The sequence below is a fragment of the Ostrinia furnacalis genome, unplaced genomic scaffold (genome assembly GCF_004193835.3).
Source record: "Ostrinia furnacalis isolate ACB-3 unplaced genomic scaffold, ASM419383v2 OfSCF2341, whole genome shotgun sequence".
NCBI classification, from domain to species: Eukaryota; Metazoa; Arthropoda; class Insecta; order Lepidoptera; family Crambidae; genus Ostrinia; species Ostrinia furnacalis.
Genome location: NW_021132580.1, coordinates 273,115 through 298,145, shown reverse-complemented (window position 1 = coordinate 298,145; position 25,031 = coordinate 273,115). Strand labels below are relative to the sequence as shown.

The following is a 25,031-nucleotide window of genomic DNA, read 5'->3' as shown; positions in this document are numbered from 1 at the left end:
CACATTGCTTTATTTAGCAAAATGTGGGTAAAATAGTACATAAATTAAGCACTAGATGGCAGTGTTCCGATAAAAAAAGCTTAACTAGTGACATCTATTTTTTATTTTTGTTACTATGTATAACTTGGTACGCCATCTAGCGGATCTTTAAACATATTTCATCAACGCCTGCTTTTTATTGCCAGACACAAAACATTTGTTATCTTTAGAATACAGTTAGTAGATGGCGCTGACTGTTCACAATCACAAACTTTTTTGATCTATTTTACATGTTTTGTTTTCGAAGAATAAAGCATAACAAACCGGCTTCAAATTACTATCAAAATTATCAAACGTACTATAATATTATTGTTATTGCCGGGTGTTACCTCATGTTTGTTTGTTTATATTCTTACACAAACTTACGAGAAAAAAATTGTCTCACGCACGCACACGGTTTCATTGCAACAGACAAAACACCAACCACATTTTGCAGTGGGGCAACAAGAGGTGTGGCGAGATATTATCATCTAATAGTTTCTCAGAAGCAATATTTTCGGTAAGTTGCTCAAACTTATTGAACCTACAGTTAAACTGGCCCTTTATGTTTGTGGATAACTAGAAGCTACCAGTTATGTTTGTGAATAACTGGTAGCTTCTGCGGCTGTTTTGCAACTTTGTATTTGATAAATTTTGTTCATGTGCTTCTTTTTCTTTTATATTCAGGGGTGAAAGAAAACGAGTGAATAATATACATCATGACGGAATTTATTTCTCATTACCTCAACGAAAGATTACAGTTTTCTAAACAAAAGTAACATCTCGCGCTAAAATTACTGTTATAACATTGTAATTCTCTACTCAACAGTTAGAGTTTAACGAAAATAATCATGGCTGAATTGTACCTATTAGCTATCAACTTAATTCTCCAAAATATCTGGCTCAATATGAGCTATCATAATTCTCATCCGGCGGTCCTTTCAACTATGATTTTAATTTTAATTGACAAGGTATTAAAGGCAATTCAGAACTTATACATTCGTTATTAATCATTATTTCATTCCTACATTATTTATCACAGTAAGGACCGGGCGAAAATCGGTAATTAACTACATCATGCAAGTAACGTAACATTCAACCACAGACCTCTTCAGTGCTCCATGCGCTATTGGATACAGTCAATAATATCAGAAAATATATTGATTTGAAAGTTGAAGATGTGTGTCACGTTACATAATAATTGTACCATAATTCAGTCTCACTCACAACACAAAATGAATGATATAAAAATACTGCATCAAACAATAAGGTGTTATACAATATCATCATACAAGACATACAGTACGCGTGTATAGCTTCACAAACTATTTGATCGATGTTCGCACATGAATACGACCATGTCTAGAATAAGTTAATGAACTACAAAATGCCCTAAATAGTCAAAACATTACATTTAACAAGGCATCATCTTCATAATTTTATATCATAATTATTGGATTTTCGTCACTAGTGTGCGCGACCGCACCTTCCTATTTCATTCATAACTTTAAATTAATTAAACTAAATTCATTTGACTATCACTCATGCTTACACAACATTCGAAATTCTGCAACGGAACAACACTCACAAACATCAGTGTTCTAATACTTAATAATACGATTCTAGGCTTTAAATCACAATATTTAAGTGCTGAACGAAGGGAATAGTTAGTACATTGGTCAATAGAATTAAATAATTGGTCGAAACGATATGTTCAAAGAGGCTGTTGGGCCGTGCAGATGTTCTAAGATAAAGTTTTTGATGTTCAAGATATGAATATGATATTTTCAACCGCGGACATGGGTTGAAGTCACAAGTCCTTCGCAGTCGAAGATTCCTGCTTCAGTTCTGTTGCTAAGACGTATTGTTTCGAGGTGGTTAATACACGTAGATCTCTTTGAGCTGGGGCTTGAGCTCGGGTGGAATCGTGTACACCTCTTGTTCGGGCTTCTTCTTCACTAGCCGCTTCCATCGGCCACCGATGTTCTTGCGGAGACTGCGGAAACTCGCACGCTCATTGCCCATCGGCTGCAAAGGGTTGTCCTGTAAAGATGGAAACAGACCGTAAGCCCAATAACCTCAAAATTTCACCGTACCAATTGGGAAGTAAGAAGGCAGACACAAGTTTGTTGACCTAAGTGTGGTGCCCGATTTAGCGGTTCCGTTACCGTCCCCGATGCGTTTGCTGCATTCGCACCGGTGAAACCACTTCCAGCCGTTACACAATGCCCTCTCGAGTTATTTCGAGACGTTGCTACCCGACAAGAAGGTCGTTCAGAGAATTCGACGAAGGGATTTTTTGTTGCTCACAATTGAAACCGCGTCTGTTAACGAAACCGGATGACTTGAATGCCTCGGCTGCTAACAAAAACATGGAACGTTTGTCTGCGGAGACATTGTTTGAAATGTGGGAGAAGTCCCACATGAGTAGGAAGCTAATGTTGCAAAGTAACCGTTGAGGCCATACGTGATCGAGGCAAGCCTTGAATACGCTATTCAAAGGCGCATTAGCATTCTCTGCTTCCTGGTGCCGTATCGTGTGTTCATGCGAACATTTTACAACCGTCGTATTGGTCGCGTTCTATAAACAATGAATGAGAAACGGTGTATAGGCAGACCTCGGGAAGCGATTATCGGAGCATGATATTGAGGTCGCTGTGTTTTACAAGATCGAAATTGCAGTATACACGAATATTCTGCATTAGCCTCCTTTGTTCAAACAATCGCAAAGAAAGAAGGTCGAAGTATTACGACATGGTCGCCTTGTGGCTTGTGCTGTTGCTGTTGTGCAGCTTTCTATTCGACAAGCGTGTCCCGACATTTAAATTTATTTCGCACTTAGATATCGTTGCCTGCTGCGAGTATGAGCAACTCTCTCTCGAGTGGGGACGTGGGTCGGACCAGTCACGATTTCTTTCGCATCATAACATAATGCAGCGTACCCAACAACTTTCCATATTGTTTGGACGTTGCCAAGGCGATATGATTTGCTGGCGCGAATGGCGAATGCAACAGAGACGCTGTTAAAATAGCATTGGGGTCAAGTATAACGGCTGGAACTGGTTTCGTTTCTTGAAATAGAGCGTTGGTATTGGGTGTCTTTAGTTGTGGGGGAAGTACTGGTTGTTTAATATAAGGTTTGTACTGACCTGATCGTGAGAATAGACGTAAGGCGGAGGCAGCGGAGGCGGGAATTGCCACAAGGGCTGCTGGCGGAAGGCGAGGGGCTCGGAGGGCGGCGCCGGCGGGGCCTGCAGCACCTCGGCCGGGTGCACCGAGGCCGAATGCTCCTCTCGCTTTCGCAGCTTGCTGTGAACGATGCGAATCGCCATCATAGTTCCGTTGTTCCCAACCATATTGGAAAACGGTCCGTCGACGCAAGAATAACTGAACACACTGGGCTGGATCACAGGTAACAAGTTCCAGTCGGGCAGTCACAACATTATTTTCAGCTTCAAAGTTTTCACTCACAGCCGTATCACGGTCAAACGACGCGCGTAACTAATAACTAAACTTTAAATAAATTATCACAATTATTTTAGTTAAGGCTATTGCACATATCACTGTTCATAGGAACGCGCGGGAGACCGCGTTACGCGAGCGATGAGCTGCGCGGTGACTAGAATTTTTCGTGAAGATTGGCCGGCAGGTGCCTAGCAAAGCGCTCGCTCGTGCCAAACGACCTCTACGGAGTACTCCATGCGTCTGAGTTGAAGTGGAGGGGCGCGCATGGGTTTTATAGAGGCGGCGTGACGCGGCGCCGGCGCGGGGGGAGGGAGCGGGCCTGGCGATGTGGCCGTTTTCCGCGAAAAACTACGGTGATGATGGCGCCGTCGTCGATACTATCGTAGTGGAATGACGCACCCAAAGGCCCGACCGTTGGTTTGTCCCGTTTACTTGAGCTCTAACACTTAAACGTTCGGTATATTCCGTAAAGAACGGCTGTGAGTGATACGCAATTGTAAGTTCAGATATTCTTGCCTCGAAGTTCCGATAGACATGCAATTCATATTCATATAAACAATCCTTAATACATAAACAGACATCAATGTAATAACAAGACACACCTCCACAATTAGATAAAGCGAACCAGCGCAGTAACTTAACGCACGCCAGTATCGATCATATCGTTGATAATAAAGCAAAGAGAGACAACGTTCAGCATTTCACTATTAACAGAGTTCAAAGTCCACATATAAATATGCACAATGATCTATACTATACAGTAGTACGCACAGCTGGGCTTACGGATGGAGTAAGCGCATTGGCTGACGTTGCATCTCTTTCCATTAGACTGTTGCACGCGCGTGCACAGAAGGGAGGCCTATATTTAGCGGTTTCGCCTTCAAAAGGCAAAGTAGGGCTACAGGGCAAGGGAGAGCGGGAAGGTGCAATGCCCCTAGCCACTCCTAACTCAACTAAAGCCCCGGACTTTGACTTGAATGCTGGGAGAAAAAACACAGGTAGTGAGTTTAAGAGGCGTTCGTTACCCTTCAAGAACGTCTAGAGGATATCGTCAACGCAAAAAGAATAGCGTTCGACGAAGTCTTTATGCCTTTAGTTTCTTATTTCAACTCGAAAGTATGAAAGCAGATACCTACGTTTTAAAATACAATTCAAATTGCCTCAGGGTATTATGCAAGTAGATCAAATGCAATATGGCGCACGAAAACATTTGAATTGAATAGATAAGTATTTAAATACGTGTTTAAATCGTCTCGTTGAACAAAACTGTCAAGGGCACGTGTCAGCTTAGAAGATATCCAGTCATTTTTCATACTGCATCTTATCTCTGCAAGTAATCTTCTAACATTTCAAGAGAGATAGAGTATTCTCTATTCTTCAGAAAACTATATTTTTAAAACATCAGTTTAACGACAACATAAAATTAAACCACATTTCTTTATGGTGGGCACGATAGAGAAAACTATTAAAATTTTACAACATGTTAGCAGTAATAAAACTTAAACGTCAGTCTTCACAATATCTCAAGGCTTTCTCTTCCAAATCTCTGAACTTCCATTTTTCATGGATTCAAAACTTTTTGTTCGAAGATTTATAACAAAGGACTATACCTGGCCCTTTTCAATGAAGCATTCAACCGTTAAAAGAATCCTTCGGAGAACGATAGCTCAGCTAATAATAATGAGAATGTTCTTTATTCTAAGTCCAACGATACTAAACATTGTAATGTTTTGAGAAACGTGCCCCTTAAATGGTACGCGGTAGGTATTCAAATCGAACACGAGAATCACGAATCGATCGTATGCTATTCGACATGAAAACCTTGATAATATTTCTATTAACTTAAGATTTATACACACGTCCGCGTAACGCGCGATAACGAAATCTCAGTTGGCAATAAGAGTGATGTAATTTTTTTCGCTTACGGTCACTTTCTCATTACTTTGTATGATTGACAACTAATTGATTGGCGTTTAATCAGAACTGCGGTTCAGCTGTTTATGTTGCAAAGAGCTTACGTAACTAAAACACAAGATAACAAAATTGATGATTTAGTTTGAATCTGTATTAAATGTTTAAAATTAGTTTCAGATTTTACAAACGTTGCAAATCGTTTTAAATTCAGGTCACCTACATTTTTTCAATAACATCTGTATTGACCTAATGATAATGTCCAAAGTAGCTAGCAGCAAATAAATAGGTAAACTTCGATTTTTAGCGTAACACTCGTTGCATAATTCCGACAAGTATGTACTTGGCCGATTTTTTGTTTAAAAGCTAATTAAAATAAGATGCTTATAATATTGCTTACGTTACTGCAAAAATTGTTTTTACCGTTACGTCAATCGAACTCACGCTATCTATTACATTTATTATGGATCTCGGTAAGTAGCTAATTAATCATTTTAATCTTATGTAGCTAATTTGTTCGATTGTTAACGTTCAAATCGAACATTTACCAAAATTCCATCGTTATAAGTAATTTCTAAACTACTACCTATAAATTAAAGTGAGAAAAACAGTTAATCACGGAACAACAGTTAGAAATCTAACGGAAAGAAGAAACATGAGTTTCCTGATATAACCATTAGCTTTGATCAAATTTCTTCAAATGCAGTATTTATTTTGACTGTAACGGACACGTGCTCACAACAGGATATTATGTTTAACATAACAGTGAATTAGGAATTACGTAAACCCAATCAAATAATATCGTAAAGATATGACTTGCTTTTCCCTCATCACTATCAGAAGATACCAACAGAAGATAAACATTATCACTGGATGTGATTCTAGAGTTTTACGATTATGACACTTTTGTTTTATGCTTATTGAAGAAATCAGTGATTTACGATCTTTCAATAGATACACGTTTCGGGTTTTTTGACATTTCTGAATAATACGTAATATCAATATAACGATCAACAGGAAAAGTTGATAATTGATTATATTATACGAGGAAAAGTACACACAATGGATGCTGATATTCGAAATAGCTTGACCAATAAAATAGACCCAATCAGTGAAAGCCAAATTAGAACTGGGAAAATTTGACCCACGATAAAATAAATTAGAAAACATTTGGAGCGAAAATTCAAAGCGAAGTATCGACTTCACTGCAGCAAAAGCAAAGCGGACAGATGATGCAATAGAAAAAACTAGACTAAAAGTAATAGAAATCAGCTAACCCGACAAAGACGAGCTCGATCAATAAAATGGTTATTAGTCTCATTCAAGTTTGATTATTGACGTCAAAGGAACGATCGAAGTCAAATGGAGTAAATATTTGATATGGTGTACGGTTACCTACACTTGTTACGTCATTCTAAGAAATTACACAATTACAGAAGATAAGGGTCTCAGGTTTTAAACTGGTGCCTGCAAACAACCACCGATAAATATAAAATCCAATATATTTTCATTGGGATATACCATCAAAACTAAAAATCTTAGCGTCTTCTGTTCGGAGGATGCATTAGAAAAAGATTAGAAGAAATTACGGTAGAAATTGTCTTTAAGATAAGGCAAACAGCAAGTTTTAGTTTATCACTGATTCTAGCCTCCTACAGATTTTAGTAGAAGAAAAAGAGGAACAATCTTGGTGAATGCTTTACAGATTTAGTATCATTATTAGTCATATATTTATTACACAACAAGTTGTTTGGAATTCCTAAATACGTCTTGATCTACCTATTAGGGTAAGGAAAATCTTGGGAAATCTTGCAAGTAAAAGCTACTTCCAATTTGGGATTCGTGCTGTACAAGTTGTGGGTATTTTGTGAGGAAAACCGATGGAGGAAAACTGTAAAATCTAATCTCATCATCTTAATAGTGTCAATTGAATTCAATACTTGGATAGAACGACACGCCGCCGCCGTTTGTTAGATCTTTAGAAGCTTTCAATTTACAAACTAATTAAATGCAATTAAGTAAAGTAGAATTTTGACCTACTCATGGAAATTGAATTCACTAATTTGGAAGTGCCGGACAGGTAGGTTTGTCTCGTAAGGATAATAATAATTATGAGTTAATTCGTTTCCTAACTCTCAAATAACTTACTAACGATAAAGGTCTTCTAATGGCATTGTATTTAAGACTTTTCAAAATTCAATGCAATCAAAATCCTGGTTACTGTCTTGTGCATTGGTATAAATGTTTGTATTTAAATCCACAACACCAATTCTGAGAAGCAAATGATTATACATACTGTCAGGTCGTTTAAATTAATGAGTTGACCAGCTAACTGCAGACGATGTTTTATACACAGACAGGACGTCACGAAGTTTAAATTGGCCGGCATTAAACATCGGTTAATCTGGATACAGTTTCTTGCCAAGCTTTTGTTTATGCAGCACCTTGTCAGTGTTTATGAAATCGTCGTATAGTGGTTATATAAACGTCGGAAGAAAGTACCGCACCTGCACAAGCGCCCACCTGCTCATAAGCTGTAGGTTAACGTGTTACCAATATAGACAGAAGGTGAACGCCTGTACAACCTCCGTGGTAACCTTTTTAACAAACGAGACACTACCGCCGATTCTAATTAATTTGCCATTTATAATAACACGAACATTTCTTCCGCGTGTTTCTATATTGTACTGCGGAAGCTATTAGACTTTTTGTATTGCAACGTTTGCGACTTGTAAATAGACAACTTGTTAAAATGAAACAGTCCGATTAAACGTTTAATTCATAATTAATTCGTCTGTTACTTCGTTTAACTAATTAACATTGTAGATGGGATATTATTCGTCGGTCACTCGTCAGTCTAGATTCGATCGGAGGCATTGTCCGACCGGCCACGACCTTGCCGGGCTCTTGCGGTCATCAGACGGTTCCTGCTGAGTTATACTTAAACCGGCCACTTTTTGTCAGCCTCGACTTAACGCCTTCGACTTCTGACTCATATAAAATGGACGGTTCAAAATAGAACCACGTTAGATATAACAACCAATCACCAGACGCGGAAACTTCTGAACAGCAACGAATTAAGTCTATTTTAGTTCCAAATGCATACGATAGTTAGGCGAATAAAGAGACTGGAGTGTGGCCAATGGCGAATAATTCGCCTTGACCAATTAGAAGTCAACCTTGCAGAGTGTCGGAATGATAGCAAACGAGTTCCACGCAGTGGCGTACCGCTTAAAGAAATGAATTTTATATCACCCTAAATGTCAGCTGAGGTGTATCCAAGTTCAATCCAATTATCACAAATGGCACATGACATCACAGTTCACAGCACAACACCTGAATACATACTGTTTTCCGTTATATTTTGTGTAAAAGCGGCATCGTACCATAAGGATAACGATGGGAATTACCCGCGCTCGAAGGGGTTGTTCCTGTCCCTCCCGCAGAGGCAGACGATGGTCTTGTTGAGGGACAGCACGATCAGGGAGTTGTGCTCGAGGACCACGCCAACCTCGCAGTTTTCCTCTTTACACTTCATCGCCTCGACGGCGATCGGAGCGAAGAGCATCGAAACGCGGGACACTTTGTACAGGGTAACGAAGCGGGAAGCGAACTGCGTCGGGCCGCACGGCCGCGCGGTTTCGCGCAGCGGGTTCAACACATAGGTACAACCGATCCGGCGGTGACTATTTGACTGCCTGAGCGTCGGCCGTGGCGCCGGCAGCACGCTCGCGCAGCGGTGGGTGGCGAACGCACCTCTCCCGTTACCTTATTGCTATGTTATGGGGACTCGACCCCGCAACGGAGCCCTCCGCAATCAACCGCATCACCGTGTTTCGCTTCAACATCACTTAACAAATGAACACCATTAGACATAGATAACGCTGACGTGTAGAACTAATTATCACATTGTCCCGAACGTCTTTCAATTCGATAAAGTCTGAAAGCGGCTTTGTTATTCACCCGTGGTGGGGTAACTGAAAACAGATGGACGTCAACGGATGTCGCCGCGATGCCGCATTCATACATAACAAATACTGGTGTCTGCCGAAGACAATCGGTCAGGCTTTGTTTAAGTAACAAATATATCGAGGTTTACATTATGAATGCTCCCGTAACGCATCACTGGACCGAGAGAATAAAGATTTGAATAAGGTTTATTTACAATGCGTTTATCAGCTTGACAGACATAAGCGGTTGGAATTGACATTGGATGTGATTCAATGATATCGAAAGTGCTCGAATCGCACCTAAAAGAAAATATTGTGATTTATACCGAACTGGCGGCATTCTCGGGCAGTTCGATCAAACATTGACGTCAAACCAAACCTACCTCATGATGAAACGAGAGCTGATAGTGGTTGCTATAACACCATTATTTTACGATTAGATAACCGGGCAGTTCAGCGAATTCAGAGAACACTTCTGAACAGCAAATAATAACATTTCAGGAATAAATAAAGTTATTTTAAAGTTAAATTGTATGTTCTGTTGTAATGCAAAAGAAAAGAAGATCGCATGGGAATATTCTGCAGTACTTGCATTGTGCAAAGGCACTAAATGGAAGCACCAACAGATGCAATGGTGGGGCAGTCATGGGAACACCATGGCAGTGATGGCTGACACGTCATGGTGGCACAATGAGTGACCTCCACGTTGGGCATGAATGGCACACAATCACAAATCAAGGCACGAATTGTGACAAGGGACACCGATGGACGAAATGTGCCAGATTCAATTGAATGACTCATTGAACTTGAAAGTGAATGTAAGCGGACCTAAAAATACCTTTGTGAACCTTTAAAGATAACGAGCCTACCTTTTTTGAACGTTCATGGAAAATATTACAAACCTAGTTATTAAATTTTTTATCATAGGCCGAATTTCTGTTCAGAACATGAACCAATGCTCAAGCAATAAACTCAAACTCAAATCCTTGAGTATGAATAAAATATATTATTTATATTAACTCCGCAACTCTGTTGTCGTCAGAATAATATTTATTTATGCAAAACGGTGCCAATTGGACATATTCCCAGAGAACCAAATTCATGGGACGTAATATCCGACGATATAGTAGGTGGGTCTATAAAACACCAAGATTTGGACCAAAACCACAATAATTATAATGACCTGGAATAAATAAATATATCACACTCGAATCAAATTACATGAGACAATTAGTAGACAACTGGTGCTTGCTTGTCAGTTGTCAAACAAAACGTTTTGACTATTAGAAAAGATTGAATACTTTCAAGATATTTAACGAATTCCAGAAACTTATACAGTCATCGATAAACAAATGGGCATCATTAAGAAGAATTCCATTCCAAACAGTGAAAGAAATCAGTCAAAGATAATCCCGTAAGTGTCAAGTGATAACAACATTGTTTGGTAGCTCTGTAAGTCTAGGATTAGAATTAGGAACATACCAAAAATTTTAATACCGTAGGAGATAAGATAAATAGTTGAATAACAAAATAAATATTGTTTGTATTATATACAGTCCTCATGGTATATCTTTAATACACCCTTATTTATGAACGAACAAAACATCTTTTTAGTAAAATAACACATATGATTTACTGGCGTAACGGAATGAAAATGTTACCGTCACGTTGTTGGGTCGCTCAATATCGGAATTGTAATATCGGATCTCGTATTCCGAGATTCCGAGATTCCGATATTCATGCCCTAGTTGTGGAGAAAAAAACTTTCATTAAAAAAAATAAAATTACAAAAAATCCAAGTTTACAAAAATACAACCTGGATTTCAAAAATAAAATCTTGGATAAATCACCGAGCCACCAAAATATGAGATTGAACCCAAATCTCTGGATGACTTCATACCCTTTGTAAACATAGTGATTGATAGACAGTTATACACTTTTTTGTTTTACCAAGAAGTCCAGTTTTACTCCAAAACACCCTTTCGATAGCAGAATATTCGTAGCGATGATAGAACCAACAGACCGCCCAAGGTACGTGTTGATAGCAGTTTAAAATACCATTGATGCTACAAATCGTAATTTTAAAACAGCAAAACGGTCAGTGAAAATATACAGAGACCATTGTAAAACATGTCCAGACGGACTGTAGGAGAATTGGCTGCTATCCAATTTGTAATCTTTGCGAAATTTGAAGTTTCATTGTGAATTTCGAAATCTGTGATCTTGACTTGATATCAGAAAAAATAAATTCATTGATTAACTCAGTCGGAATGATAGTTTGAAACTTTGAAATTAGATGTAATTGCTTGATTAATTGTTAAAATTTTCAAGCAAAAAAAAGAAGTTAGCTGTCTTTAACAAATACGATTTTTAATTCACCTAATTGGTGGGATGGTTATTTAATTATATTTTCATCAATTTGCCTAGTTGAAACTGAGCGAGTGATTGATGCTAATTAAAATTTATTGCAAATAGATAAAGTGTCTACACGTGAATTTCTTTGCATAACCCGGTCGTTGGAGCAATAAAACTAAAACCTTTTGCAACTGGCTAACATTTTTTGTAAGAATATAATAATTTCAACACTGCGCTTCTTGATTAAAAGCGGTAGTTTCTTTTTAGAAAATCATTTTTGGTGAAAATGGGCTAAAACTTTCAAGCAATAGAAAATAACAGATTTAACACTGAAAATAAAATTCTGATGAATAAATTCAAGAAATATTATTTCAGGTCAGTAAGGTGATGTCACCTGTAATCGGTAGATACTTCCAACACAATAAAAAACGTTTTTACCATCAATTAATCAGTTAATCATCATAATTTATATAAATTTAAAATAAAAGGACGGCGATTATATTATTAATAATGAGCTATCAACTCGAATTAAAATACAAGCGGTATTAATTAAACCATTAAATAGGCATGTCCCATCGCGGATATATCAATTAGGTACTTTACCAAGGACAGGACGAATTGAAACAGAATGTTATGTTCGGTGAGAACCGGATTTTTCTGGCTGAAAATGGACGAAGACTTTGTCAATGGAAGACGTCATGGGAATGTGTCAATTTGTCAGTCCTTTTCTAGAATGGCCATTAGAGTGGACAATATGTATAGACAATTATTCCGCCATAAATATGTACTGTACCTAGTCCTACCTACATCCTACACAATGTTTGAAAAGTAAGATATACTACGGTAACTAATACTAATGTACAAATTCCGATTTTAGTTTATATTCAAATGAAGTACCTACAATTTATTTGTTGTGTTGTTTGTTATGCTTAAGTAGGCAAGATATGGTAAGTACATTCCATATCGTTTTAATTTAAAGTAATAATCCTAAGTCATAATCACAGCCTTCACTTAACTGATAATTCAGTGACAGAAAAACAATAATGTTATAAGTAAGATTAATCACTCTTTGTCTAATTTAGTAGATTTAAGTCATCTCATCATGACACCAAAGGATAAGATTAACCGCATTTTTAAAGATTTAGATGGCATAATAGACGTACCCTCCACTCCATACAGATTAGGAACAAAATAATTTATTTAGTTCCTTAACATTCTAAAGAAAACTACGTTATACATATTCCTAAATATTTTAAGCATTTAATTATGTAATTCTTTAAACAATAAACCTAACATAAAGAATGTAATATTTTTCTGTTGTACTCCATCTAGAAATACTCGAAATTATTCTACTCAAACAAAGTGTATTTATTTAAAACCATTAGATATAAAATAAACTACATAGAAACAATAAGATTGTTAATATTACCTGTTGATAACTGCTGGTTGGTGGTAGGTAAATAATTATTTATTCGCGCAATACAATCACTTTAATTTTTACTTACATTTTTTTCACCAACTGCCTAATCGACCGATGTATAATATTGATGATCAACATCATTTTAATACTAAAATATAAACTATAACAGTTAACAAATAACAATGGTATAAATAAATTAACAAGACGTCCACCGAAGCAAACGACCTACGAACTAATAGAAAGTCATTCTGGAATCTGTATATCCCAAAAGGTTAGGGTATTTGAAGAAAAAATATTTTTAAACTACCTCCACTTTTCTTTTATTTTTTAGAATCAATATTTGAACATTTGATTCAAACTACTTAACATAGCTAGTAGGTTAAAATAAGGTTGATTTGCCATATTTGTCAAGGTATTCGTTTGCTTGTTACCATTGAAGTAATTTTAGTTTATTTTATAATATTTAGAATAAACTTAGCATAATTGAAAGAAACCTCACAATCCCTTACATGGTTTCTTTAGAGGGTTTTTGTTTAACTATAAGATTATACCCGGATTCAAGTAATAGTTGTTGCAAATATGTAACATTGTAATTGTTAACAAAATGACTGTGAACGTTTATGTAAGGTTGATTTTATCAGTTGGTACGTAACGACAGTGGCCTAACTACTTGGAACTGGTATTTCATGTAATTATCTTGAAGTATTATTGTTTTACGTGTAATATAGTACAATTTGATTTATGTTACATATTTTTTTCTTGCATTTATTTCATAATTACACTATATTTTTCCTAGCTCACTTAGGAACTATTGCAGCAAGATTGAAATGAACAATACTCGTACAAATTATATTTTTTTTTATTTCTTTTTCTTTTTAAATCCTAACATAATAATTCACAATTCTGAGATCTACATTGCGACTGAGTTCTATAACGATGTAAGCTTGCTAACAATGAAACAAGCGTGCGTGCGCGCACTTTTTACATTGTTTATCATTGCAAACAACACTGCATGATCGGTCACTCAGCCGCTCTATCGCCTTGAGCCAGCGATTAGACTCAAATTGCTCAAGTGCTCAAACCAAGCTTACCACGTTACGTCATAGTGCAGCTGTTGGCCAACTAAGAGAAGTTTATTTACACTAAACGACAAAATTTAAGCAATTTATGAAAATAAATAGTAAAAAAATATTGTAGGCGGTCATCTCTGGAACAACTAATAAAATTTAAAACAACACTATTACTGCGTGTAATAAGACGAAAATTTCCCGAGTTATTTTTTTTTTAATGTTATTAGTTTGTAGCCTAAATTGCTTGCTTATACTATTTATAGTTTCTTATTTAATCTGACAGATTACAAGCTAAACGTTTTCTTTACAGGTTTGGTTTAGAATTATTTTAGTCCTCAAAAAGTGTTCATTATTTTATGGCAAAAGGATGTTTTTTGTGACCGTAATATGGCAAAGTCACCCCTGTCATTCACCCCTATAGAAAACGAGCTGCGTCATTTCACAAAAAGAAAAGAAGTTACAATGACCTATGTCATTCAATTTATGTTCTGTAGGTATACTTAACTTCATCGCTATTCGCTACACGTTCTAGTAATGCTGATTTTATTTTGTCTTATTAGGCTGTCGGGTTTCTAGACGGGTCTACGTAACGGCCATTGACTGCAAAGTTGTCTTCTAATTTAAAAATGGCAAAATCTTCCACTCACTTTAGATGTTGACGTCCTTTTCACGGACGATTTATACTGTCCGAGTCAGTCACGTTGCATAAGTATTCATAATATGTAAATGCCACTTAGGCGGTAGATAGAGCAGACAGTTGGAATGGAAGGCCTTTTGTGACAGGAACTGTATCCGCAGATTATGTAACGGCTGCGATAACATTGCGTGCAGTCTGGACAACGCAATACTGAATTGTGTTTCAAACGATATTACATTCAAAATATGTACAACAACAGTAACCGATGTACCGAACTGACTGAACCGACAGAAGTAGCGGAAAAATTCAAAATTTGAAGAGTTTTCGATGGAAAATAAGGTGACACACTAAATAACAATAAAACTTAACTCGTATGTTGATGTATTGAAATACAGTTACAAAACAATGTACCATACAAATAGTTCGTAACAAAAGACACATGAAAGTTAACGCGTAAGCAACAAACTACAGATTTTGCCTGGGCACAGTCCAATTGTTTTAAAACAATTGCAGCAGACTGAATTGGTTGACGACCCACTTCTCGATGCTCGGAAGATCACAAGTCCAATTCTCTAATGTTTTTCTAAAGAGCTATTAGAGAGTAGTTGTATTGAAAATATAAACAAAATCATTGAAGAAATTCAACTGGTCTTCACATTAAACCCTTTTAGCCTTATGTAAGCAGACTGCAGCTATAACATGTTTTATATCTGTCAAGCAAACATTAAATTGAATGTTGTACTAACAAAGCACAATGAGGCTTCTTATCGACTAAAGTCAAGGATCTGAAACCTTACAGTAATGGCAATAGGCAGAAAACTTTTAAATCAGAATGCCGTTGAAAAGCAATTTCAAAGTTTGTTTAGACTTTACCCAGGAAATGGCTTCATCGGCTGGGAATGCAAATAATTGCACGTTTCTCATTGTCACTGTGCCAAAATGCACTAATACTTAGAGCCAAACTAAAGACATTAAGAAAACTCGAGAGACTAGGTAAAGGATATTGTTATTATTTTAATAGCGTCATTAAGAAGCTAAAATCGTTATTTTTGTACAAAGTAAACAATGAACTGACAAAACGCTAGTTGGTTAAATATAGGCAAAACTAAAGATGAAAAACAAGTCATCTATGGGCGACGGTAATCTTATACCACATCCGTCTTCCATCTTGCTCATTTGCCTTCTGTCCCATAAAAATATCTGCTATTGAGTACAAACACAGACAGAATGCGCTCTTTCTTAAGTAAATAGGTACTTTATTATTTGTACTATTATCCTAAGTATCCTTAGGTATGTTAAGTACTTCATCACGTACATCTTGTTTCCTTTAATAAGAATGGATCTCATCTCCCAGTACATCATTGTTCGTGAAATAGCGGACTGTATCGGATTCAAGGAGGAGAAAACATCAACAGCATCGGTTGACGGTTCATCATGCATTGTCTCGTGAGTGTTATGTAACAACTGCGGGTATGCACCTGCATGCATACCTTTGTAGTTGGAACTTTATTCATTTGTAATTAAATCAAAGTCATCAAAATTTTTTTGCATGTCATTCACTTATTTTACCATTCTTTTCTTTCTTTTGGCTATATGGTAACTTTTTAAATTCGCCTAAGAAACTACAAAAAGTTTCGTTTCCATTGAAAATTAGGTATAAATCCATTACAAAGTTTTTGTAAAACAACCCTGATATCAGACCTTATTTTTTACCACAATTGTATCTATCCCAAAAAAGATCTTTAGAATGTCGCCCAAAAGGTCCACAGCTGGTGCGTCAATAATGGGTCTGGGATCGACATGTGTGGGACAATCCGTCATGTGTAACATTCTTCATTCTATCGTGTGAACTAAACTCAAATTTTCTCTTCCTTTATGTTGGTAACGAAAGTTTTAAATACTCGTAGGTTGATAAAGTTGGGGAGCCTTTACCCCCGAACGGGGTTTTAAGAATAGCCTGCTTAAAATTTTACTAAGGAATAGTGAAATAAGCTATCCGATTCATTATGGCTACCTATTTGTCTTTCTGCTTTTACAGCAGTCCCTAATTCCCTATTAACATATCCCACAATTCAAACTTTTTGCTCTTATACGCCAAGTTTCTCGATTAACTCAATTTACTGATCCGGATTGCAATGCTGGTGTCTAAAATTACTCTCTCTTGAAACCTCAATAAATTCTCAACTCAAGATATAATTTTGATTCATTGCTTTTAATAAAACATTAGCAAAACCGCCATCTGCTTCTAGAAAAGACGTTACTTTTCGAATTTGGCAAACGATTTATGACCAATAATGTCTTGATTTACGAATATACACCATCCATCATCCTGAAATTGTTATGAATCAAAATAATATTTTTTCGACGCTCTCTTACTCGAGAATGTCTTCAGAAGAAACTTCATTGGCCAATAAAAACAAGTGCTCCTGCAAAACGTTTTTATTGCATTCATATGTTACTGCGAGTTTTACTGGATAAGTTTATGATATCGTTTATGTGATACTAAGGATTGCTTTCGTGAATAATAAAAGTCCAGATAAGTGTGCTTAAAACGAATTTTTAAATTGTAAATTTAAATTCGTAGATATAAAATGAACTTACTAGCTATGAGGAGGAGGAGTTTGTGGTCTGATTTGAACACTGATGTCAATACTAATTTAAACATGGTCCAACACCCACCGGGAGAATTCACGTGTAAAAATATAAGAATAGATTTTGTGATCATTAACAGATGAACAGACTTCGGTAATAAGGTTCATGACAAAAATTGTCTGAAACAGCGACTGTACTGTAAACTAAATATGTACTAATATTACTATGCAATCAAAAGCAGGCTCTCAAATTACTTGGTTACAAAGTTAGGTTTCAAATAGTGTCAATGTTAGTCATCCTTATTCATTTACAAGTCTATTGAATCATCAAAATTGAATCGAAACTGAATTGCTGAAATTGAATTGCTCCCAGTGAGTGATTACGTACCATAAGGTGAGTATAGACTACTAGAGCATTTACTTGTAGGTAACAGAACAAAGAGCCCTAATGTTCTAGCTGGTGTATCACCCTTGCACGAACCAAATGTCGTACATTTTACCTGTATTCTAAAAAAACCTACAACATAGAAATGCTTGAGAAATTGCTCTAGTCTATACCTTTAGTATTCTAACGAAGGTAAAATCTCAGAGGTTTGATTGCCATGAAATAAAAGATGAAGAAGAAGAAACATTAAACTTACTTGATAGTAAGGGCCAGCAGCACAATGATGAGCCCTACAAGGGCCATGGCAATGACGACACCGCATATCATGTAATTCGCATCATTTGGTGCATCTGAAACAAACGAATTTTAACCTTAGTAATGACCAAATAAAGTCTTGAAGACTATCCAATAGACATTCTTGACGGATTTTTCCTTAGACACGGATTTGTCATTCAAATGTTTTCAGGCAAAGAAGTACACATAAAGGGAAATACTATGGCCGTTGTAATAAAGACGATTTTGCAACGATACTAGTACTTATAGTACTATTATGTGCTGTCGACGTTTACTAGAGTCAGACAGAGGCAAAAATAAATATTTTTTCCTTCACCAAACCACAAAAACATTCAACTGAACAACATGTTGATATTAACCACATTAAATAAAACATTTGCCCTTTCATAAAAACCTAGTATTGTTAGTAACCTACAGTTTTTACTTGCCCAAAGAAATAGAAATAGGTAACGAATAATTTAACCGATTTTCTAATAATAGATCCAGCAACAAAGTTGTGGAAAAATCGATTTTAAGAAGGACGCGAGATCAAGGTAGGAAAAACTTTATTCAAGCAAGGTTAAACAAACACCTACTTTACTACACTGACAAAGAAAACATCAATTTGCGCTTAATTACCAGAATTCAATACTCTTATGACTAATCGTAATTTGACCATCTGTAGACACAAACTACACACACAAAGACACAAGTTTAGACAAAATTTTCTTTAATATTTTCTTTAGACATAGTTACTACAATTTTATGACATTCTTAATAGGTATGCAGTTTATTATAGTTGTTACTGTTTGTATTTTTAATATCTAAAATTAGATTAAATTATAAACTTTCCTTCCACTTCATCCCTGATAAAATATTTCATTTAGTGTATAGTCTGCCATAGTATTGGGACAAATCGCTTTAAAGAAGAAAAACTCAGATTATCTGATTTATGACCAGTCATTGAGCACTGATGTCGCGCATGCATGTCATTCGCCATAAAAAAGGTTAAAGTACCATCACAAAAACTTCATTGACGTTAGCGGTTATCATCAGACTCAGTGTCCAATGTCAGTCGATAACGAAATCCCCTTTAAAAACCGATAGCAACTGAAGAGGACCGAAGTCCAACGGGATCAAGCCGGTCATTATCTCTGGACGGGGCACGCGAGTTCCCACGACCGATAACGCCACGGATGATCGTTAAAATTATCGCGGTTCTGCCGAAAAACCGGTTTTTACCGGTTTACTGTAACCCATTCTCGATTGCGCGGGGTCGGCAGTTATTGGTAATGACATACAGTTCGGTAACGAGCAGAAAAACGGAAATTATACCGATGGCATAAAGTTTAAATTCGAACGAAATTAGTCAAATTTTGCTCGTGCTTGATTACGAGTATATTATTTGGCACTGATGGATACGGGCATATCAAATGACCGAACCAATTATCACGGCTGTGTTTGTAAATGTCCCTATAGGGTGAAATTAATGAATTTAAACATATAGTTAAGTATTATAGATCTCAATAGAACCGACAGTGACACATTTGTTCATAAATGATTTCGGTCCCGAAACTTGTAATTGAAGGTATCAAACAAGGCAACAACAAGGCAGAGAAGGCTCAAAGCTTAAAAAAGTACTCTTTTCCCTTCAAATTCCAAGAAATACATCTAAAATACGTTAATGATAGATCGCCCGGAGTCCTGCCAGCAGGACTTAAAGTACTTCCGGTAGGACGCAAAATTAAAAGATCACAGTTTCGTAAGTATACATTGTACAAATTTCAAATTTACACGAAAAAATAGAGTGTTTCTCTCTCTTTCACCCAATAGTGCCCAAGATCGAAAAACGCGACTAACCGTTAGTCGGAGCCCGATGGCGCACGAGTATACACGGGGGCAGCGCGTTCGCGCTCGCGCGACACATTTTGACGCGCCGGGCGTGGAGTCGGCAACATTTTGGCGATAATATTATAATGAATGTGAAGTATTCCAGCCTAATCAAACATTTATAATTTATTTCTTGTTTTTGTTTTTAATTTGTAGTGTATTTGTAAGTGATAGGTGTAATTTCTAATACAAAGTGACGTACCAAAGTAATTAATTTAAAGTTCCTTATTATAGTTCCTATTAGTTAAGTTGAAAGAAGATAAACAAGTTTATAATATATTAAGAAAAGTAAAATACTGGTTAAACAAAATGATTCTACGACATGACTTTTTATTTAATAAACACTAACCAAGTGTTTACTACTTCTGGTGAGGATGAGTTCAAATTTGAAGGTCACCGTACTGCTGGAAGGACCAGCAAGCAAACACGTACAAATTGCGTACTGCGGGCAGGACTTGCGATAATCTTCTGGCAGGACGTTTAGAACAAAAGACCAGTCCTTCCAGAAGAGCCTTCCAGCAGGACAAAGCACCGGGCGATCTATCATTAACCGTCACAATTCCAAGCAGCGCGGTTTGAACCAGTTACAAATCAGGACAATGACATTGACACATCGTTTAAACATAACTCACAACAAAACTAGTATTAAAATTTACATTTCCAGTGTAATACATTTTTATTTGCCTTCCGGTTAATTAATTTTAAGTGTCTTCTTGTTGATCAGGAAATCCGCTAACAAGGACTAAATATCTTGTTTGAAGTTACATGCCTACTACATAGATAGTAAAAGTAGAAATTGTATTTTATAAATGCTTTGATCACTTCATTCAAAAGCGCTCCACCGTCAAAAGAGCTTTATTTCTCTAGATATATAAGGACGAATTATACTCGAGCTGATGCTGCAGTTGTATGTAAAACACAATTCTTGAATTCTTTTTTTGGTTCCATGACCCAAACCACAATCAATGTCTACAGAAATTAATCGATGTCGATAACAAATGATCGCCCGTATGATTTGAAACCTTCACTAACAATCGAACTGTGCCGCATCGCATCCTTAATTTGCCGTTGGTAAAATGAAGAGTTGAACCAGTTGAACTGCGGATCAATAGCGTACATAGTATTGTTTATTGGACCAATTTTAGGAACTACTAGCAGCCGAGGGCGGAATGGGCATGAAGGACGCGTTCGAAGTCTTGAAACTATTGGAACAGCCAGGGTTTTTATAAGTTCGAGTCCCGACCAAATGTCCTCGACCTCTACCACATAACTAACTGCCGCAGGTAGCTTATGCATTTGAAATAAGGTGCTCTTTTGAAACAAAACTGTACAACTGTAAAATTTTAATGGTTTATTAGTTCAGGAAAGGGAATAGGTACCAAGTTTGATAAAAGTTTATTGCTCACTAAAATTGTACGTGTTTTAAAATTCCATTAATTAAATACAAGGAAAACATGATATACGGGACGTTAGCATTGTTTTACAGGAAAACCTATGTTTCATGGTCGATGAACATTTTTGCTGATTGCATCGCATGTAACAATTTATGTATAGAATTGTCCTTTAATACAATACCTAAATATAATGATGTCTAAGTATCTTATTTATTACTTTTGTTTAATCCTTCATCACCACCATCATCATCATCATCATCTTCAGGTCAAGTTCAGTCAGCAGCTGAAGTTTCTACGTCATCCATAATAATTGTAAGGAAGAAGGTACTGAAAGTGACGTCAATTCATCAAGAAATTATTAAGTAAAATATAATTAGCCTGCCTGAAAAAAATTCAATGCAGATTCAGAAAAAGTTCTTCATTCTTTAGTTTTGAAATACAATTTTGTTGACTGTTTCATTCCGGTTAAATTACGAAATAAATTAACTTATTTGGTGGTCAAAATGTTAACAAATAATGCATTATCGACAAATTACCTCCAAAACTTGCCCAAACAATTCGCGGAAGGTTGACAATGGCTTTCGCGAATCCCAAACAAAAAATCACCGGATACAACTAAAGACAAATATATGGGCACTTCTTCGAAATTGCATTCTTCGGCTGATTCATATGGACAAATTTCAAATTCAATTTTAGGTCTGTAACATAGACTCATATGAAAATAGGTACACCCAATAACATATATTTGGATAAGGGACTCGTTTTTGTAAAGCAGTTTTCAAGATATCGACGTTTAAATATTTTGTGCCCATATGAATCAGAATTTGTTACATATTAATCAAAAATAGAAATAAAATTTAAAATCTTCAGGTACAATTGGCTCTATATTAAGAAAATAATCATATTATTAAAAAAAAAAGATCAGTTGTTATGAAAACAATATCAGTTATCAAAATTTTAAAAAAAAAATGCAACCAATTCCACAATAAATCGTGAAAAACATTTTTCTGAAACTTTAGTATACATCCATAATATTTTGTCATCATCATAATCATTTTAACCATAAGATCCACTACTGAACATAAGCCTACCCCAATGATTTCAATAATGACCAGTTGGTAGCGGACTGCATCCAGCGCCTTCCTGTGAGTGAACGTTCTACACTGAGCTTTCCGGCACGTGGCTTCCACTCCAGAAGCTTGCTATCCATTGGATGGTCATCTAGGCCATCAGTTCTGCATACTATGTGTCCTGCCCATTATCACTTCAGCTTGCTAAAACATCGGACTATGCCACCATGCGACTTTAGACCGTTTATGGATTTCCTCATTTCAGATTCGATTGCATAAAAAAACCAAGCATAGTCCACTCCATAGTATGGTATGCAATTTAGTGGTTCGTAAGCCTATAGTGAGAGGCCGCTTTTCAGAACAATATGTCATCACTGATAACACACACTGGATGTAGACTTTCATCTTATGGCACTAAGGTATTTGAGATGACTCTACCCAGCTGTATCACTTATCCAAGCTATCGTTGTTAAGACGTCCACGCACAAGATGAAGAAGGTGAGATGAGCTTATAGAGGTTGTAGCAATGGCAATCAGTTAATCTCGAAATCATTGGAGGCCTATGCTCAGCAGTATTATTATGTGCTATGGACGCTATAAGTGAAAGCATTGGGGGAGGCCTATGTTCAGCAATGGACGTCCTATGGCTGAAATGATGATGATGATGATGAATTTCATACAGCGCCATTTAGCCATAAAATAAGCAACAAATATGCTTGTGTTATGGTTCCTAGCTTAAAGGACATACTACTTATTTACTGTTTAAACATACATTATTCATAGTATAAAAATGATGATGATTTTTTTTATTCATAACAAAACCGCAATCACATCTGGTCTTAAGTGAGATGCAGTCTGGGATATCATTCTCAGCTAATAAACACCTTTTTGGTGCTTGATAGATCAAAAACTAATTTATTTTATGATTCATATAGGGCCCTGGCCATATGAATCACGCACAGATGAATCAGTTTTTTTCCTGAAATCGAGCAAAACTCGTCATACATACAAACTACAGTGTTGTCATTTTTCTACATGAATCTATAACCCAAAAGCATCACATGGAAGACAGATTAGATTTTTAATGCAATAATATAATTTTATAAAGTAGGCATTGTAATCAGCATGCCACCTGAACCAAGCACAGATGAATCAAGTATTTGCCTTCATCACACCGGGTTCTAAGCCAACCAGCTCCACGTCTGCCTTCTAGCTTATCCGTTGCAAGATGGGCTTGCCTCCACGCCAGAAACCAGACTCTCATGATTAAAACCTGACCAGTTATGATCAAGAACAGCTCACGCCATATGAATCAGTATTTTATGCCGGACACTGCTTATTTATTTTTTTGCGAACAAACTAACTTAATTAAAATTATGAAACATTTTTTTTGCAGAAGAACAACTCATTAGCTTTCGAAATAATTTTAATTTATATTGATATATCAAAAGGAAAAAGCTATATCAACCATTTTGTTCCGGAAAATGGCTAACGGACACACCATATGAATCAGAGAATCACACTTCAAATATTTTTAATTTGTATAATAATAATAATAATAATAATTCATTTATTTCAACACACAGTCATAGGTTTAAGGTTAAAAACAGCAATTATGTAGCTGTAGTATAAAGACAGCAATTATGTCAAAAATGTAATTTGCGCCAGATAGGGCTATAGCTAAGCTATAGGAAAAAAAATATTGCATGCCATTTTGTTAGTTGGTTACTGAACTATACCCAAAGACATCGAAAATTTTGCCTCTGAAGAAATACCCAAATGCATGTATGCTGACTGTTCTCGAAAGGGCTATAGTAGCAGTTTTTTATAAAACTCAGCGATTCTATCTATTTCCAGATGTTGATAAAACAACGATTGGCAAATAAAACGTTATACCTATTAACTTTTCCTAAGATTCTAGGCATAAAAATACCTCTCTATCCTATTTATACTATGTAGATAGTAAATAAAAGCTAGGGCATATTTGAATGCGACAGTTAGGGTTGACTCCAAGAATTTTGTCTCCAACCCTCAAGAGCCACTCTGTTCACCAAGCCCAGGATGAAAATGCCCAACTCCTGAGAAATACGAAACCAAAGTTTCAGTCTAGAAATCTCATGATGTAGGCAGGTATTAAAATGTTAGAGGTCGCAATACTCGCAATAGAATGGCATTCGAGACAAGCAAAAAAGCTACTCTTATTCTGCAGTAGAGTAACAAGGATTCCATCACGCAACACGCACGCGCCTTCATCGTGACATAGAGTCATTGTCGTCGGGCTCCATGCGTGATAGGTCAAGTTCGACCTTCGAACACGCCCAATTTTTTTAAGGGACAATATTANAATACATGCCTTTTTTTAATTCCATTCACTAGAAATAGGCAAAGGCATAAATCATACAGCCAAGTCTGGCCAAGTCTATTTATAAATCTTGATCCATTTTTTTTTTCATTTCTGGTCTGGCCAGTACGATTTCGAAATTAGAAATAAATTTTAAATTTTGAAATTCGAATCAGGAGTCAGCCATGTTCGCGCAGAATCGCAGATGTAGTCAAATGACGTTCTCTGAAACGGAAACAGGATAAAGCTCTGACAGATAAC

At 36.4% G+C, this 25,031-nt stretch overlaps 1 protein-coding gene across 2 annotated transcripts in view; it reads right to left on the bottom strand.

The window, feature by feature from the left end:
* Positions 1–726: 726 nt before the first annotated feature.
* LOC114355110 (uncharacterized) overlaps positions 727–25,031 on the bottom strand; it is a 159,807-nt gene continuing 135,502 nt past the window's right edge. For both annotated transcript variants that reach the window (XM_028307788.1, XM_028307789.1), the window contains 3 exons: positions 18,059–18,152; positions 3,168–3,327; positions 727–2,061 (listed from right to left, as the gene is read on the bottom strand). In XM_028307788.1, the coding sequence (XP_028163589.1) occupies positions 1,897–2,061; positions 3,168–3,327; positions 18,059–18,152 (419 nt within the window). In that variant the 3' untranslated portion in view covers positions 727–1,896. The remainder of the gene's footprint in view (positions 2,062–3,167; positions 3,328–18,058; positions 18,153–25,031) is intronic.